The 16854-nt window shown below is 41.6% G+C and overlaps 1 protein-coding gene across 1 annotated transcript in view; it reads left to right on the top strand.

Annotated features, from left to right (window-relative positions):
- NAA15 (N-alpha-acetyltransferase 15, NatA auxiliary subunit) overlaps positions 1 to 16854 on the top strand; it is a 63653-nt gene that overhangs the window by 34479 nt on the left and 12320 nt on the right. Inside the window, exons 5-15 of the mRNA XM_056134502.1 lie at positions 296 to 430; positions 2412 to 2565; positions 6159 to 6278; positions 6621 to 6716; positions 6832 to 6938; positions 8854 to 8926; positions 10443 to 10612; positions 12195 to 12347; positions 13667 to 13795; positions 15107 to 15320; positions 16001 to 16194. Of these exons, the coding sequence (XP_055990477.1) occupies positions 296 to 430; positions 2412 to 2565; positions 6159 to 6278; positions 6621 to 6716; positions 6832 to 6938; positions 8854 to 8926; positions 10443 to 10612; positions 12195 to 12347; positions 13667 to 13795; positions 15107 to 15320; positions 16001 to 16194 (1545 nt within the window). The remainder of the gene's footprint in view (positions 1 to 295; positions 431 to 2411; positions 2566 to 6158; positions 6279 to 6620; positions 6717 to 6831; positions 6939 to 8853; positions 8927 to 10442; positions 10613 to 12194; positions 12348 to 13666; positions 13796 to 15106; positions 15321 to 16000; positions 16195 to 16854) is intronic.

Below are 16854 nucleotides of genomic sequence, written 5' to 3'. Positions count from 1 at the left end.
TCAGAGCTTACTCCTGGCTTTGTGCTCAAGAGTCACTCCTGGTGGGGTTGAGGCACCATGTATGATGCCAGGGATTGACCCCAGGTCAGCTGCTTGTCCCCTATCCTTCCCCTGTCCTATTTCTCTGCCACCTATGTTGTACCTCTTCTGAATAGTTCTTAACCACAGTGTGGATGTTTCGTTATTATTTCCAGCCTTGTGTTCTAGATCACTGAGTGTTGGCTCACTGCGTTGCTCTTTAAAGGACTATTTGCTCTATCTGTAAACCTAAGTGAGTTTTTCTTTTTCTTTAAAGGAAACGAGATATCAGTTACTTCAGCTTCGACCTGCACAGCGAGCATCGTGGATTGGTTATGCTATTGCTTATCATTTATTAGAAGATTATGAAATGGCAGCAAAGATTTTAGAAGAATTTAGGAAAACACAACAGGTAATAATCAAGCCTCAGAATAGTAAACTACATCCTGCTTTAAGTATATTTAAAGAAGTGTGTAGACTTGGCTACTTTTTTTTTAATTTATTTTTTTTAACTTTATTGAATCACCGTGAAATAGTTACAAGCTTTCGACTTGGCTGCTTTAAAAGAAAATATTTTGGGGGCTGGGGTGATAGTACACTGGGTAGTTGATTGCCTTGCACATGGCCAACCCGGGTTCTATCCCCAGTATCCCAGATGGTCTCCTGAGCACTGCCAGGAGATATTCCTGAGTGTAGAGCCAGGAATAACTCCTGAGCATTGCTGGGAGTGACCTAAAAAGCCCAATAAATAAATCGAAATAGCTTGGGGGCTGGAGAAATAAACTGCGGGTAGGGTGCTTTCCTTGCACGTTTTGATCCCTGGCATCCCATGTGTCCTGTGAGCCCCACCAGGAATTATCCCTGAGCGCAGAGCCAGAACGAAGCCCTGAGCATCGCTGGGTGGGGCCTTAGCTTCTTCATCTGTGGCTCATGAACCCAGTAGAGGAACTTCAAAAATTTTTGTTTTAAGTTTATAATTTATCATTAATAGATATTTGACTAGTATACTTGCTTTTTAATGTGTGTGGGTGTGGGTGTGAGTGTGTGTGTACAAGTATCCACACACTTGGATAGTAAAGATTTTTGGGGTGAAAAGGGCTTATGAGTGGAAGAAGTTTGAGAAGCCAAGATATTTGAGGAATACATCAAGTATACCAGTACCGCTCATTTGAGTAAGTTCCTGATTCTGGGCCAAGGAGATGACTTTAAGGGACAACAGTGCTTACAGTAGGTGTGGGCCCCTTCCGCCTCTCTGACACCCAGATTTGCTAATTATTCTCTTTATATTTTTTCAGTGATCCCTGTCCCCACCACCACCACTATTACGATCCACTTTAGAACTGTATCTCGCCTAAATAAATGGTTATCGTTTGCTTTCAGTCTCTTTGAGTTTGAGCCAGTATCATAGATTCTTTTTGTTATTACGTTGATCATTTGGGGTGCATAGGTAGCATTCTTGGGGGATGGCCAGCTGTTTGAGATTGTTTGGTATTTCCACTTATATAGTGATGTGTGTTTGACAGAAATTCCCAAAATATTCTCATTGTATTTATTTAAGAGTTTGGAATTTTGTAAGTTGCCTGTTCTTCATCAAATTTGAGCCACTTGAATTCGTTAGGATTCTTGCCCGAATCTACTATTCTTGTGATAGTTGCAAAATGCTGATTATCTAATTCTCTTTTCCTGCTTTATTTCACTTGAACTGTTTCTGGGAGCCTTTCTCATTTTCCTAGTTTATTATATGTATGTATGGGCTGGAGCAATAGCACAGCGATAGGATGTTTGCCTTGCGCACAGCCAGCCCGGCTGAGCCGGGTTTCATTCCTCCGCCCCTCTCGGAGAGCCCGGCAAGCTACCGAGAGTATCTCGCCTGCACGACAAAGCCTGGCAAGCTACCCGTGACGTATTCGATATGCCAAATACAGTAACAAGAAGTCTCATGTTGGAGACATTACAGGGCCCGCTCGAGCAAATCGATGAGTAACGGGAGGACCGTGACCGTGATTATATGTATGATCTCGGGGATTCTTCTATTTAATGGACTATAAGCTAATGTTGCTATTTTCTGAATTTATTTTTTTTAAATTTTGGTTTCTGGGCCATATTCAGCAATGCTCAGGGGGTACTCCTGGCTCTGTGCTCAGAAATCACTCCTTGCAGTGCTCATTTAGGTTGCCGGGATTGAATCTGAGACTACTAGGCAAGCGCTTAACCACTGTACCATCTCACTGGCCTCCTGTTTTCTAAAAAGATATGTGAAGGATTAAAAAACAAGTTTGTCAGTGGGATACAATGCACTTCTTGTATACAATGTACTTCTTGTATGTTTGCATTTGTAAAATTTTTCTAATATGAAAACAAAATTCCTGTTGATTTCTTATACTCATATTTAGACATCCCCCGATAAAGTGGATTATGAATATAGTGAACTACTTTTATATCAGAATCAAGTTCTTCGGGAAGCAGGTCTCTATAGAGAAGCCCTGGAACATCTTTGTACCTATGAAAAACAGATTTGTGATAAACTTGCTGTAGAAGAAACCAAAGGTACTTTATTTCTAATTTATGCACTTTGAATAATTTGAGATATGGAAACTTTAATGGATATTGCCAACATAAAAATAATTATGAACAATATAAAAGGCATTGAATGAAGTGACTTGATAAAATACTTTATACTTAAAGTGTCTTTAAAAATGTGAAATTTGATCAGAACACAATTTGTTTGATTTTATGACAGTATTAAAGTTTAGAAATAACTGTACTGAAATTGAATGTGTAGTTTAGATTTCTTAGTATTAATGCATATGATGAATCAGCACATTCTAAATTAAGCATGGGACTGTTTCATTACATTGTTAGTCTTTGTGTTTATCTGAATTTCTTTTGTGACAATATTCTATGATTTTATAAGCAGATATTTAGCTTTATATATGTGAATTTGTTAGACTTATTTCCCTAATAAAGGTTTTTAATGCAGCTAGTTATTAGAAGGCTGAGAAAAAGGAGTCTTAATGTTTTGTTTTATTTGCTTTTTTTTTTTTTTAAAGCTTTTGGGTCATACTTGGTGGCGCTCAGGGGTCTCTCCTGGCTCTGCACTCAGGAATTACTCCTGGCAGTGCTCAGGAAACCACATGGGAAGCCGGGAACTGAACTCCGGGTGGATGTGTGCAAGACAAGTGCCTGACCTGCTGTACACACTCTCCAGCCCCAAGAGTCTGAATCTATTTATTTATTTATTTATTTATTTTTAACAAATAGGGAAGTGATTATGGAAAATGAGAGAAGAAAGATCATTGAAAATACAAGTTCTTCCTTAGAATTTTTATCAAGATCTCTTTTGCCCTTGCTGGTATATGGAACTGATGAAGGCTGGTTTTAGATTTTTTTTTAGTTCCCCTGAAGTTGAATACTAGAAAGATAGGCTGATGTGTGTAGAGTAGAGACACCCATTATTTGCCAGATGAATTTTCAACAGAAGATAATGCTACTGGCAAGAAAAACTGGAATTCTTGGGGCTGGAGCAATAGCACAGCGGGTAGGGCTTTTGCCTTGCACGTGGCCGACCCAGGTTTGATTCCCAGCATCCCATATGGTCCCCTGAGCACCACCAGGGGTAATTCCTGAGTGCAGAGCGAGGGGTAATCCCTGTGCATCTCCAGGTGTGACCCAAGAGGAAAAAAAGAAAAACTGGAATTCTGTAGTTCCTAGAACTCAATCATAAACAGTAAATCTAGCTTGCCCTCTTTGATTTAGCTTTGATTATCCCTACGTAGTCAGTCTGTTGTCAAGTGATTTCTCAATAAGATGGAGGAATTCACAAAGTTGGAAAAAGTAGATGACTGCATTTTCTACTAGCTAGCTGTATGATCAGGAGAAAGACTTGGCCACAGCTTTACTTTATGGAAACATGCAGAAGCTTTCAAAGTGCACTGCCATGTGCAAGGCAAGTGCCCTACCCACTATACTGTCACTTTGGCTCCAAGATAACTAAATTTTTTTTTTTCATTGTAGGCACTGCAGTGCTTTATGAAACTGTTACTGGTAGGGTTTCGTACTGTTATTATTTTGTGTTATATAATTTTGTGTTATTCCTTTGATAACTTTATCAGTGAAGATATCAGACTGTGGTGAGTCATGTCGAATGAGGACTCACCTGACAGGACATTTCAGTAGTTTGTAACTCTCAGGTGACTTTGGTCAAAAACACTTAGGAAACATTTGGAAAGAGGGTGATAGGAAACCCAAACAAATGATGTAGATTTAAATGAACTTAGAAGTGGAGGGATTGAAGACCACGTGCATAAATAACTGCACAAAGCATTTTCCTGAAAGAGAATCAGGCGAGGGCAGAAGTAGATGAAGAGGTATTCTAAGAAAGTCAATGACGATATTTTCTTGCACATTATTCTTAGGCTCAGAATGAACTCATACAGATGGAATCTTTGTTAGATTCCAGGGGTTGTGACCTAGTGGATAAACTGAAGGGTTAACCTTCAATAAAACGTTTCAGGGGCTAATACAGGGGTTAAATTGCTTGCCTTGCACGGTGAGCCCTGTTTTGACCCCTGGCACCACGTGTGATCACCTGACCATGGTTGGGAGTGACCCCTGAGCAGTGGGTGAGGAACAGCCCCTGAGCACTACTGGCTGAAGCCCAGTCCCCCTAACAGAGAGAAGATTGAGCCATTGACTGGAACACAGTGCACTCTCGGAGTTCGCTACGATTACTTGATGAACACAAAGTGAAGGTGTACTTTGAAAATAATCCCTTGGCATCGTGAGAACTGGTTAGGGTAGAGAAAAGGATTCCCAGGCAGTGCTGGCTTTGTATTTGGGGGCGCATGTTTGGGAAACCAGAACCCATTCTTCTCACTGGTGACTTGCTTCCTTAGGTGAAAAAGAACTGAAGCAAGTGGGTGGGGTGATCTGGGACTTAAAATTAGTAGCGATAAGCAAAGTAGCCTGGGCTTTGGGTTTCGCTGTTCGGGGCTGCTGCAGTCTTTCAGGGTTGAGGTTGGTCACACAACCCAGAGAGAGGGACCGCGAGCCTCTCACTTTCCACACCATCTGGGAAAGTGTTTTTTTTTCTCTGTGGTTGAAGGGTAGATTAGTGAGATGAGAAAGTCAAGGCAGTTAAGCTTTAAAACATGGTTACTATTTGGTAGTGGAGAGAGAGTAAAGGAGGTTTTGATTGTGATCTTGAGATGGACAGCAGAATCGATTTATAGTTGAGTAAGCACTCACAGGCTAGCATATTAGATTTAGCCATTCATTTCCATGTGGACATGGTTCATGTGAGTCACGTCTGGTGTCTTGGTGATAGTAATGTTGAGCAGATCAGGCGAAGTGGTCTGGAGTTCAGAACCTACCTGACTACACTGAGGTTGTGAAGCTTTCTTAAGTCATTTGAAATCCAGAAAAGGAGGGACAGTAAGATAATAGGATAGTCTCCTTGAGGGAGACTGGAGCCTTGTTAAGTACCAAATCCTTTAAAGTTATGGGGGCTGGCGATGTGGTTCAAGTGGCAGTGGTCCTGGTTCAATATATGCCACCACCAGGAGTTGTGGCTAATTCTGCTCACCCAGCCACTTAACAAAAGAGAAAGGAAAGAGACTGGAGTGATAGTGAACAGATAGGTCGTTGGTGCTGCACGCGGCAGGCCTAGGTTTGATCCCCAGCATTCTGTATGATCCCGGAGCCCTGCCAGGAGTGATCCCTGAGCACCACAGAGTTTGGCACAAAGAGGACAAGGAAAAAAAGAGAACAAAAATTAAAAGTTAGATTGTAATTGGGAGATACATTTTTGGTTTTTGTTTCATTTCATTTTGGGGTCATACCCAGTGGTGCTCAGGATTAACTCCTGACTCTGTGCTCGGGTGTCGCTCTTGGTAGGCTCAAGGGATCATATGAGAAGTTGGGGATCGAACTCCATCTGCCATGTGCAAGGCAAGTGCCCTACCCACTGTACTGTCACTTTGGCTCCAAGATAACTAAATTTTTTTTTTCATTGTAGGCACTGTGCTTTATGAAACTGTTACTGGTAGGGTTTCATACTGTTATTTATAGGGTTTCATGAAACCTTCTAGTACCAATGAAATTAAGGAGGTACATACTTTGTTTTTTTTTTTTCCCTTCAGGGGAACTTCTGTTGCAATTATGTCGCTTAGAAGATGCAGCTGATGTTTATAGAGGATTGCAAGAGAGAAATCCTGAAAACTGGGCCTATTATAAAGGCTTGGAAAAAGCACTGAAGCCAGGTAGTGCTCCTTTCTGTTTCAAAACACTTGTTGTTCTTTATATTCGCTGTCAACTCTGGGCTTTGTTTCTTTGCCCTGGGTTCACACTTGTCCCTGTGGTCAGGGCTGAGCACTCGGCCTGCTGCGCCAGCGCTCCGCCTCCCAGTTTACTTACTTCAGATGGGACAGGTATTCGGAGATGAAAACACTGGAAGGGAATATTCTCAAAACTCATGTGGGTGGTTAGATTACAACTTAGTTCTGCCTACTCGTCTCCCCCTTGATACAATACTTCAAGAAAACTGTGATTTCCTTGAAAAATACGCACTGATAATCAGAGTGAAAGTTTTTCTTTGTCTGCAGCCAATATGTTAGAAAGACTAAAAATTTACGAAGAGGCCTGGATGAAATATCCCAGGGGCCTGGTGCCAAGAAGACTGCCCTTAAACTTCCTGTCGGGTAAGTGCCAGTCGCCTGTGGCCTCTCTGCCTTGGTCTGAAAGCTGAGCACGTGTTGGTGCTGACCAGGCAGTGTCAGATGTGACTGGAAGCCAACAGGATTTTTGTATTTCAAGGTGAGAAGTTTAAAGAGTGTTTGGATAAGTTCCTCAGGATGAACTTCAGCAAAGGTTGTCCACCCGTCTTCAACACTTTGAGATCATTATACAAAGATAAAGAAAAGGTAAAGTAACGCATGCTTTTTTGGCTGATGGTTTGAACCACTGTTTCTTCGCTCAGTATTTTGGGATATGTAACTTCCGTCCACAGCACACTGCGTCCCCGCTGTCAGACTGCCTAGCTTGCAGTCTTCGGTGCTAACGTGCGCGCTACTTTCTCATCCTCTTTTCTTTTTAGCTACGTGACTTAGTGCTTGCTTGTTCTCTGTCGTATATTTCTGCTGTCGACTTTAACAAGTTAGTGTAGATCTGAAAAGTAATTTTCACCGTCTTTAATGGTGAAAGTCAGAAGTGATTTTTTTTTAATTTCAACAAAGTTTTAGCTTAGTAATTCTTCTCCTTTTTCATTTGGTAGAAGAAAATTCTGTCAGAAGAGTTTGTTTGCTGTCCTAGTAAGTCAACTTACTCTTTCAGCTATGTATTACAATATTCCAGATGCTTGGGAAGGGGGTATTCGAATCTTCAACTTGAATTATTTTGCCTACGAGTACAGTAGTATCGAGACCTGGTTGGGTTTTTGAGGTTTCTGGCAATGCTCAGAGGTTCCTCTTCGCTTTGCACGCAGGAATTCCTCCTGGCAGGCTCAGGGACCTGATGGGCCGCCAGGGATTGCCGTCATGTGCAAGGGATGCGCCCTCCCTCGTATCTCTGTGGCCCCCATCTACTGGCAACTGTTCACTTCTTCCCTAATTCCCATTAATGTGGCCCATTTTTTCCAGTTTTGATAGTATGACAGCACGATTCTTGTGAACCAGTCTTAAATACAGAATTCTTACATGTTTATGACTTTGTCCCTTTTTGGTCTTACACAACTTGAAATTTGTCCCTTAGTCTGTCCGCAATATTCAATTGAACAGAAACAGTTCTTTATTTTATTCATGTGTTAAGTTTACGAAGTCACTAAATTCTGTAATGATGATAATAAATGCAACTGATTCAAACAGGTTTGGGAAAACAAAATTGTTAGTAAGCTTGTAGCTCAACTTGTGGGAGCAGAAGATTGAGCGCACCAGAATAATCTAGATGTGACCATTGGGTCCTCACAGCTTTCTGAGGTAATGGAGAGAGCTGGGGGTAATCCGCTGAGTTAGTTAAGCTGCCCTCATAGAAGAGAGTTTCTGCAGTAACCAATTTATTTCATTATTGATGGATTAAGCCACAAAGGGATTAACATTAAAGTAGTTCTAGGTGTTTTGGGCAGCCGGGGTCTGTGATCATGATGCGGCGGCTCCAGACCCCGACTGCCGTTCTCTGGGCCTCAGCGGCCCCTGCTGACCCACACTTGAGATTTACTCCTGTTCTCCGGCTTCTTTCCACGTAGCATTCCTTTCCCATTCCTGAAGAATGTTATCCGTGGGTGTTATTTTTGTGAATTGAGATCAGATGAACCAAGATAAGAACCGTCCCTAACATTTTTTGCCTTGATTGCTAATTTAGCCTGGTACTTTCTATTTTTTAGCAGGAATGGAAGTTGCCATTATATTTAGAAAAAACATTTTTAGAGTGCTTTAATACACACCTACAAAACTGCATGGTTTCATTTCTTTTATTTAGTTGTGTGTGTGTGAGTGAAGCAAGAGTTTTTATTGAAACTTACTTAAAAGATGTGAGAGGAGAGAGGAAGAAGTGTGTATTTAAGAGCCAACACAGGCTTCCCCGGAGTAGAGATAGGCAATAGGTGAGCAAACTAGATAGCGTTGTGGGGGCGAGGAGAGGGGTGGGACTCGGGCCAGAAGAGCAAGGCTCTTGGAAGTTTTAGCCAGAAGTGTGAAAGGTCCTTAAGGGCTATGTGTATGGAAATGTTTATTTAGCCCTTGAATAGTAAATAATCAAGGATTGTTACTGAATATATAGATATCTCTGTCTGTATATACTTAAACATTTTTGTAATTAAGGCCTGCTTCTGTGTTTGAACTCTAGGTGGTGATCATAGAAGAATTAGTAGTAGGTTATGAAACTTCTCTAAAAAGTTGCCGGTTATTTAACCCCAATGGTAAGTGCTTGCTTTTTGTGTTTCAAACATCTTAGAATTTTTAAATTCTCAATTAGAAGATATTGGCGGGGGTTGCTCCATGGTGGTATTGGGCACCAGGGCACACCTGGCAGCTCTCAGGACATGGTCCGGGTCAGGCCTGGACCTGCTGCATGCTGCACATTGTATGTGTGTGTGTGTGTGTGTGTGTGTGTGTATGTGTGTGTGAGAGAGAGAGAGAGAGAGAGAGAGAGAGAGAGAGTTCTCGGGTCTCCTGGCAGGGCACTGGGGACTATATAGAGTGCCCTCTCTCCAGCTGAGTTACCTTACCTCATTAATATATTAATAAACCTTTTCCTCTTTAAGGTGGAGATATACTCATTTGTACCTTGTATGACAATTTTTGATGAAAGAATCACATTTATGGGCCAGATAGTATAGTGGGTAGGGCGTTTGCCTTGCACTCAGCCGACCCGGGTTTAATCCCCAGCAATGCCAGAACTAAGTCCTGAGTGCAGAGCCACAAGAAATCCCTGAGCATCGCAAAGGAAAAAAAAATTACAAAAAAATGTCCAAGGCATCTATAAAACTCAGTGCAGTAATCAGTGGTCCTCTATTTACCCACTGCCTAGCTTCAGTATTTTTTTTTGCTTGTAGGATCTTTGGCCCATACTTGGCAGTGCTAAGGGGCTGTTACTGGCTCTGTACTTGGGGGTTACCTCTGGTGGTGCTCAGGTACCATGTTTGATAACAGGGACTCAGACTGCTGGGGTCTGCAGGGTAAGCCCCAATGCCATCTCTGGGCCAGCTTCAGTAATTTCACCTTGTGCTCAGGCACACCGATTAATACTTTCTTCTTTCTTTGCACTCCCATATTTTTCTGAAGCAAGTGTCAGATCACATTATTTCAGACAAAGTCTCAAAGTTTTAGACATCATAGAATCAGGTTATTAGCAGCACCTCCAAACTTAGATTTTTTTCTTTTTTTGCTTTTTGGGTCACACCCACGATGCACAGGGGTTACTCCTGGCTCTGCACTCAGGAACCACTCCTGGTGGTGCTCAGGGGACCATATGGGATGCTGGGAATCAACCTGGGTTGGTTGCGTGCAAGGCAAACGCCCTACCCACTGTGCTATCACTCCAGCCCTGGTTCTTTCATTTTTAATTTCACATTAAGGAAAATTGTTTTAGGGTTTTTTCTCCCTCTTCCCCTCATGAACGATATCCTCACAGTTTTTGTATTACTTGTCCTCCCCAGCCCATGTAGTTTCCCTTTTTCCTTTCGTCTCATTTCTCTCCCTCTTATATAAGTATCTTACTAAATACAAAGCAATAAAGTTCAGATCAGTACAGGACAGAAAACATGGTCTTTTCCTCATATCTTTGCACCTAGGAGTAATTTTAAACTAGATAAGAAATGGCATTCTTCAAAATACTTACTAATGAAGCTACAGTCATTTTGATGAAGATTCTCTCTCTAAATATAATCACCTATCATGGTCTTTTTCCTCTACTTCCCGCAACCCCCTCTGAAGATGACGGAAAAGAGGAACCACCCACCACTCTGCTTTGGGTCCAGTACTACCTGGCACAACATTATGATAAAATCGGTCAGCCGTCGATTGCTCTGGACTACATCAACACCGCCATTGAAAGCACACCGACTCTCATCGAACTCTTCCTTGTGAAAGCGAAAATCTATAAGGTAAAAGAAAGTCTTTTCCTTCGCAGGGTGGGGGGAGCAGGTAGTCTGGGCATTGAACCCAGGGGTCCTACATGGTCTTTTCTTATAAGGTAAGAGACTTACCTACATTTCTCTGTATTTGATGACTCATAAAACGTGGAAAAATGAGTAGAGAAGTTCCAGTTTGATTCTTTTAAACTTGTCACAATCTTGCTGATTTGATGGTTTCATTGCTCTAACCTGTGAACATACGGTTCGCTAGGTTATTTATTTTTAACTATATATTCATACATGCATATATCTGATGTTTTGGATTGAAGTTTTAAGAATACTGCATTTGCTGTGAAATTTTTGTTCACCTAAACATTTGAATATGATCATAATTAGTTTCTGAGACTCTTAACTGAAATTGAAGAGTATGTGTTCTACATACAGTGTGGAGGGTGCTGGGGTGGTTGTATAGCAGGTTGGGTGCTTCTTTGCACATGACAGACCTGGGTTCAATCTCCGGCATTCCATATGGTCCTTCAAGCACAGCCAGGAGTAATTCCTGAGTGCAGAACTAGGGCTAACCCCTGGAGGCATTCTGGGGACCATATTGGGTGCCGGGGAATGAACCTGGGTGGCTTGCATGCAAGGAAAGCACCTTATCCACTCAACTGTATTTCTGGCTTTAATTTCTTTTGCCTTCTCAACTCCTGAGTCCAGCTGGAGAATTGCAGTCTTAGGTTCTAATACTGTTTTCAAGTGCAGTTATCTCGGCTGGAGAGTTGGCCCCAGTGGTAGCACCGATGCATAGCAGGTGTTCGACCCTTGCTCTCTTGCCCCCAGAACACTGGCCTGAGTATCGTCAGTCCCTGCCGAGCCACATTCCCTCCGTGTGTCCCCGTTAAGAAATAGAAAGAAAAGAAGTGGGCTTTTCTCTAAGTACACAGAAACTTGAATGAGAAAAAGTTCTTAATGCAGAGATACTGGACTGATACTTATTTTCCAGACCCACGGTCACGGTCATTTTACATTTATTTATCCAAACTTGTTTGACTCATTGGCTTCTGGCTTTGCATCATGCAGTAGTTAGCTGAATGAGAATCATTGTGGATCCTCCACTAATTTCCTGATTAGGAATGTTTCCATGATTTTTTTAATGGAATAACTTAATTATTTTATTTCTCGTTTCCTTCATTACTTTTTCCACACCCAGTGGCGCTCAAGATTTACTCTGGCCTCTGCATAGGGAACGCTTCTGGTGAGACTTGGGGAACCAAATGGGGTTGTAAGAATTAAACGGAGATTGGTCTTGCGCACGATATATCCTTCCCACTGTGCACTCTGCAGCCCCTCTGCTGCTGCTTTTGAGTTTTCATTATGTTGGCGATGAGGTTGTAACAGTAGGCAGAATCAGAATTGTTGTAGCAGGTCAGATGCCTACATTTCACACGTCTAGAAAGGAGCCAGAACTTACATTTTGGCAGAGTATAGGCACCTCCAGTCGTTTGGAGTTTCAGGAAGCAGAAGACCTCTTATTTTAGGTCTTTAGTTAACCATCAGGTAACTAGTAAAGTTAGCATACTGACCATGTTATTCGGTTTCTGTGCCCTCTAAGCATGCTGGAAATATTAAGGAAGCTGCAAGGTGGATGGATGAGGCCCAGGCCTTGGACACAGCAGACAGATTCATCAACTCCAAGTGTGCAAAGTACATGCTGAAAGCCAGTCTGATCAAGGAGGCTGAAGAAATGTGCTCCAAGTTCACAAGGGTTTGTACCACGAGTGTTCTTACGAATAAACAGGGACAGACCTTGATTTTCTCAAAATTTGCTTCTAGTAGTTTTAACCTCAAAATAGACTTTCTTGGCTTGTTTTGTTTAGTTTTTGGGCCATACCCAACTGTGTGACCGAAAAGAACTTACTCCTGGTTCTGTGCTCAGGGATCACTCCTGGTGGTGCTCAGGGGACCATACGTAGTGCCAGGATTGAATCCGGGGATTGGCTGCTTATAAGGCAGTATCCTTACCTGCTGTAGTATCTGGCTCTTCAGAATAGAATTTTAAAAATTACTTTCGGGGGGGAGGGGGCTGGAGCGATAGCACAGCGGGTAGGGCGTCTGCCTTGCACGCAGCCAACATGGCCGACCCGAGTTCGATTCCTCCGCCCCTCTCGGAGAGCCCGGCAAGCTACCGAGAGTATCTCGCCCGCTCGGCAGAGCCTGGCAAGCTCCCCGTGACGTATTCGATATGCCAAACACAGTAACAACAAGTCTCCAATGGAGACGTTACTGGGCCCACTTGAGCACATCGATGAACAATGGGAGAACCGTGACCGTGACTTTCGGGGGAAGGAAGAGAGGGGATATTGAACTGAATCCTCTGCCCACTTGGGTAGTTATGCAATGGGTTTTAAGACTCTGATTTATGTTCAGATGAGAGTTTAAGGGGTATAAGGAATGAATACTGAGGACCTTCTCTGTGCTAATGTTCTTTTATGTTACTCTCCAACCCAAGTTATGTAAATCTTTTCATGAGTTGTTTCTAAAGTTACATAAAACTCATTTCTCAGAAGTGATTTTTGGGGACTTTGGGCCACAGCTGGCAGTGCTCAGGGTTTGCTCCAGTCTTTGTGATCAGGGATCACTCCTGTCAGCCTCAGGGAACATATGGGATTCCCAGGATTGAAGATGGATCGGCCCCATGAAAGGCAAGCACCTTACCTGCGTCCCATCTTTTTGATCCCAAAACGATGATTGGGGAAAAAAAATAGTGGTTAAAACTCTCATCCTGGGATAAGAGAGATAGTATGGGAGGTAAGGCTTTTACCATTCACCTGACCTGCCCCCAGTTGATCCCTGACACTGCATATGGTCCCGCAAACATTGCGAGGGGTCATTCCTGTATAGAGTCAGGAATAGCCCCTGAACTTGACCAGGTAGGGAGCCCCCCGTAATCAATAAAATCAGTTTGATTTATTGTACAGAAATTGTTACTCAGAGAATGGTTTAAAATCATTTAATTATTTGATCCGTCTTAGATATAATGTATTAGCTAAGAAGTGTCTTGAATATATGTGATTTTTCAAATAGGAAGGAACATCTGCGGTGGAGAATTTGAATGAAATGCAGTGCATGTGGTTCCAGACAGAATGTGCCCAGGCGTATAAGACGATGAATAAATTTGGTGAAGCACTTAAGAAATGTCATGAGATTGAGAGAGTAAGTACCCTAAGCCGCCTGCCTCCTTTTATTCTGTTAGAGGTCAAAGGCCAAACACGTAGTGTTTTGTCTTTTCACTTTTACATTCACTGCATATGATTTCCCAAATCAACTTTTATGATTTTTTATTTTATGATGGAAATGCTAAACTTTGTAGGTAGAAACTTTTGTTTTGTTTATGGGCCATACTTGGAAGTGCAGAGGGCTTAACCCTGGTAGTGATCAGGGGACCATATGGTATTCCAGGGATTGAACCTGGGTTAGCCCCATGCACTGCCTCTCTGCTGTACTGTCACTCTGGCCCCAGTAGAAACTTTTACCTTGCTTTCTGTTTGCATTGATTAAACTGTCTCAGATTCATGCTGCTGCCTTCGCTGCACAGCTGATTAAGTTATTTAGGGTCCACATATTTATATTTAAAGGTAGCTCTTAAATATTGCTAAACCCTGTATAATCACTTTTTTGGGGTGCATTTGTTTTTATAGTCTTCATTATTTTATTTTTGGTTTGGGACCGCACCCAGCAATGCCCAGTGGTGTTACCCCTGGCTTTGTACTCGGAAATCACTCCTGGTAGTCCTTGGGGGATCATATGAGATGTTAGGGATCAAACCCAGGTTGGCTGTGTGCAAGGTGAGCGGCTTACCTGCTATACTATCTTTCAGGCCCTTCATAGTCTTCACTTTAATTCATTTGTATCACTAGTAGTGGACTTTTCCTTTTTTGTGTTCTAGATAAAAAGTTTATAAATTTCATCTTTGTCATTTTATCAAGAGAGAACCCAGAGCTTACATGATAAATGTTGGTTTCTTATTGCTTGACGTCCTTGCTAATTGGTTTCTTTCCAGAAACCATCATTTTAGTTATTTCAGTATATCGAATTTATACCCTCATAAAAATTACCAAATACTACAAATTGTAATTCTTTTCAAAAACAATACTACAAAAACTGTTTAATATGTGATCCATTGTACTGATCCATTGTATAACAATTTATATATGTTTGTCATAGCTTTATTTAGGTATGATTACAGAAGGAATATATTCATGTATTTTAAAGGCCATCTTCTTTACTTTTTATTTAAACAATTTATTGCCTGATGTATGTGAATGTAGATACATACTGTACTAGGTGATGATTAGTTGTATTTGTTGCTGTGCAAGTAGGAGGTATATTGCTTATCATTTAGTACGTTTGTATTTTTCTAATTCTTTTTCATGCCAAGGAAAAAGAATTCCAAGGTTTTCATTTTTGTACTTTTCTTTGAAATTGCTATATACTTCAGTATAATAATAAAGATAATTTTGTCAGCATTTTATAGAAATTACCGATGACCAGTTTGACTTTCATACATACTGTATGAGGAAGATTACCCTTAGATCATATGTGGACTTATTAAAACTAGAAGACGTACTTCGACAGCACCCGTTTTACTTCAAGGCAGCAAGAATTGCTATCGAGATCTATTTAAAGCTTCACGACAACCCCCTTACAGATGAGAACAAAGAGCATGAAGCTGACACAGGCTAGTACCCACAGACTGGTATTGTTTGTGATCATGTGAGAACGTGTGTAGCACTGTAGCACTGTCCTCCCGTTGTTCATCGATTTGCTCTGGCAGGCACCAGTAACGTCTCACAACAAAGTGTGAGACTTGTTGTTACTGTTTTTGGCATATCGAATACGTCACAGGTAGCTTGCCAGGCTTTGCTGTGCAGGCGAGATACTCTTGGTAGCTTGCCTGGCTTTCCGAGAGGGGAGGAGGAATCGAACCCGGGTCAGCCGCATGCAAGGCAAATGCCCTACCCACTGTGCTATCGCTCTAGCCCGAGAAAGTCTGTGTCTTTGTATAATACATTGTCATTTTTACAAACTGTTTAAATTTTTCCTGTACTTTTCATTAAATCCTTTGTGGGAGGATTAGCCTTAGAATTGATTTGTCTTCTGAAAGTTTTTGTTTTGTATTTGAAAAGGGGAAAAAAAGCAGGTATTTATTAATGGGTGTTATCTGTTACATAAAAATTGCCACAAACTTGCAGGTAAACTGTTTCTGTAGATCAGAAATCCAGAAACATTCAAATGAGAGTCTGGCCCAGGATCTTCTCTGACTACTGTGCAGTATCTTCCTAGGCATGTGTATGAAATAAAGTAGTTCTTCATTGCCCATCTTACGATAATAATTTTGTTCATTAATAATGCCAACAGCAAATATGTCTGACAAAGAGCTAAAGAAACTACGTAATAAACAAAGAAGAGCTCAAAAGAAAGCCCAGATAGAAGAGGAGAAAAAAAATGCCGAGAAAGAAAAGCAGCAGAGAAATCAGAAAAAGAAGAAAGATGATGATGATGAGGAAATTGGAGGCCCCAAAGAAGAACTCATCCCCGAGAAACTGGCCAAGGTACTTAACCAGTGTTCAGAGCAACAGGGTGACATTCCAAAGCTAGTTACTGACATTTTCTATTGTTTTACTCAACAAATCGACAGTTTCTAGGCCAGAAAATTCATTACTGTTAATGGTACTATTTCCCCTTGGTAATACGTATTTCTCATTTAAAACTTGACATAATGATCCTGACCCAGAGTCGTCTCATCTTGGATAGTTGGGAGTGGTGCGTTTGGCGTTATTCTGATCTGGAACCATGTCATTCCTCATACTTTATCTTATTTGCTGGACTCTCTATAACCTCTCGTCTTTTTCCTAGCTTTGTAGTGGCACTACAATAGAGACTTTGGAATTGGAGACAATATGTGTTAAGAATGCAGTGTTGAGGGCTTGAGCAATTGTACAGCAAGGGGGCACTTGCCTTGCCCACGGCTGACCGTGGTTTGATCCCTAGCATCCCATATGGTTACCCAAGTTCTCCAGGAGGAATTCCTGAGTCTATAGCCAGAAGTAACCCCTAAGCATTTCTGGTCGTGGCCCCAAAAGAAAAGCAAGAATACGGTTTCTGTTATAAGTGGTAGCATGCAAGTTTTTGTGTCTAGGCTGAATTGAACTTGTTGAAAAGTATGGGTCCACTGTATGGATCTTTTTCACCATATTGTCAGTTTATAGTAT

This window comes from Sorex fumeus, unplaced genomic scaffold, assembly GCF_029834395.1.
Source record: "Sorex fumeus unplaced genomic scaffold, SorFum_2.1 ptg000099l, whole genome shotgun sequence".
Lineage (NCBI taxonomy): Eukaryota > Metazoa > Chordata > Mammalia > Eulipotyphla > Soricidae > Sorex > Sorex fumeus.
The sequence above is the reverse complement of the archived record's forward strand: the minus strand, read 5'-3'. Positions and strand labels throughout refer to the sequence as shown.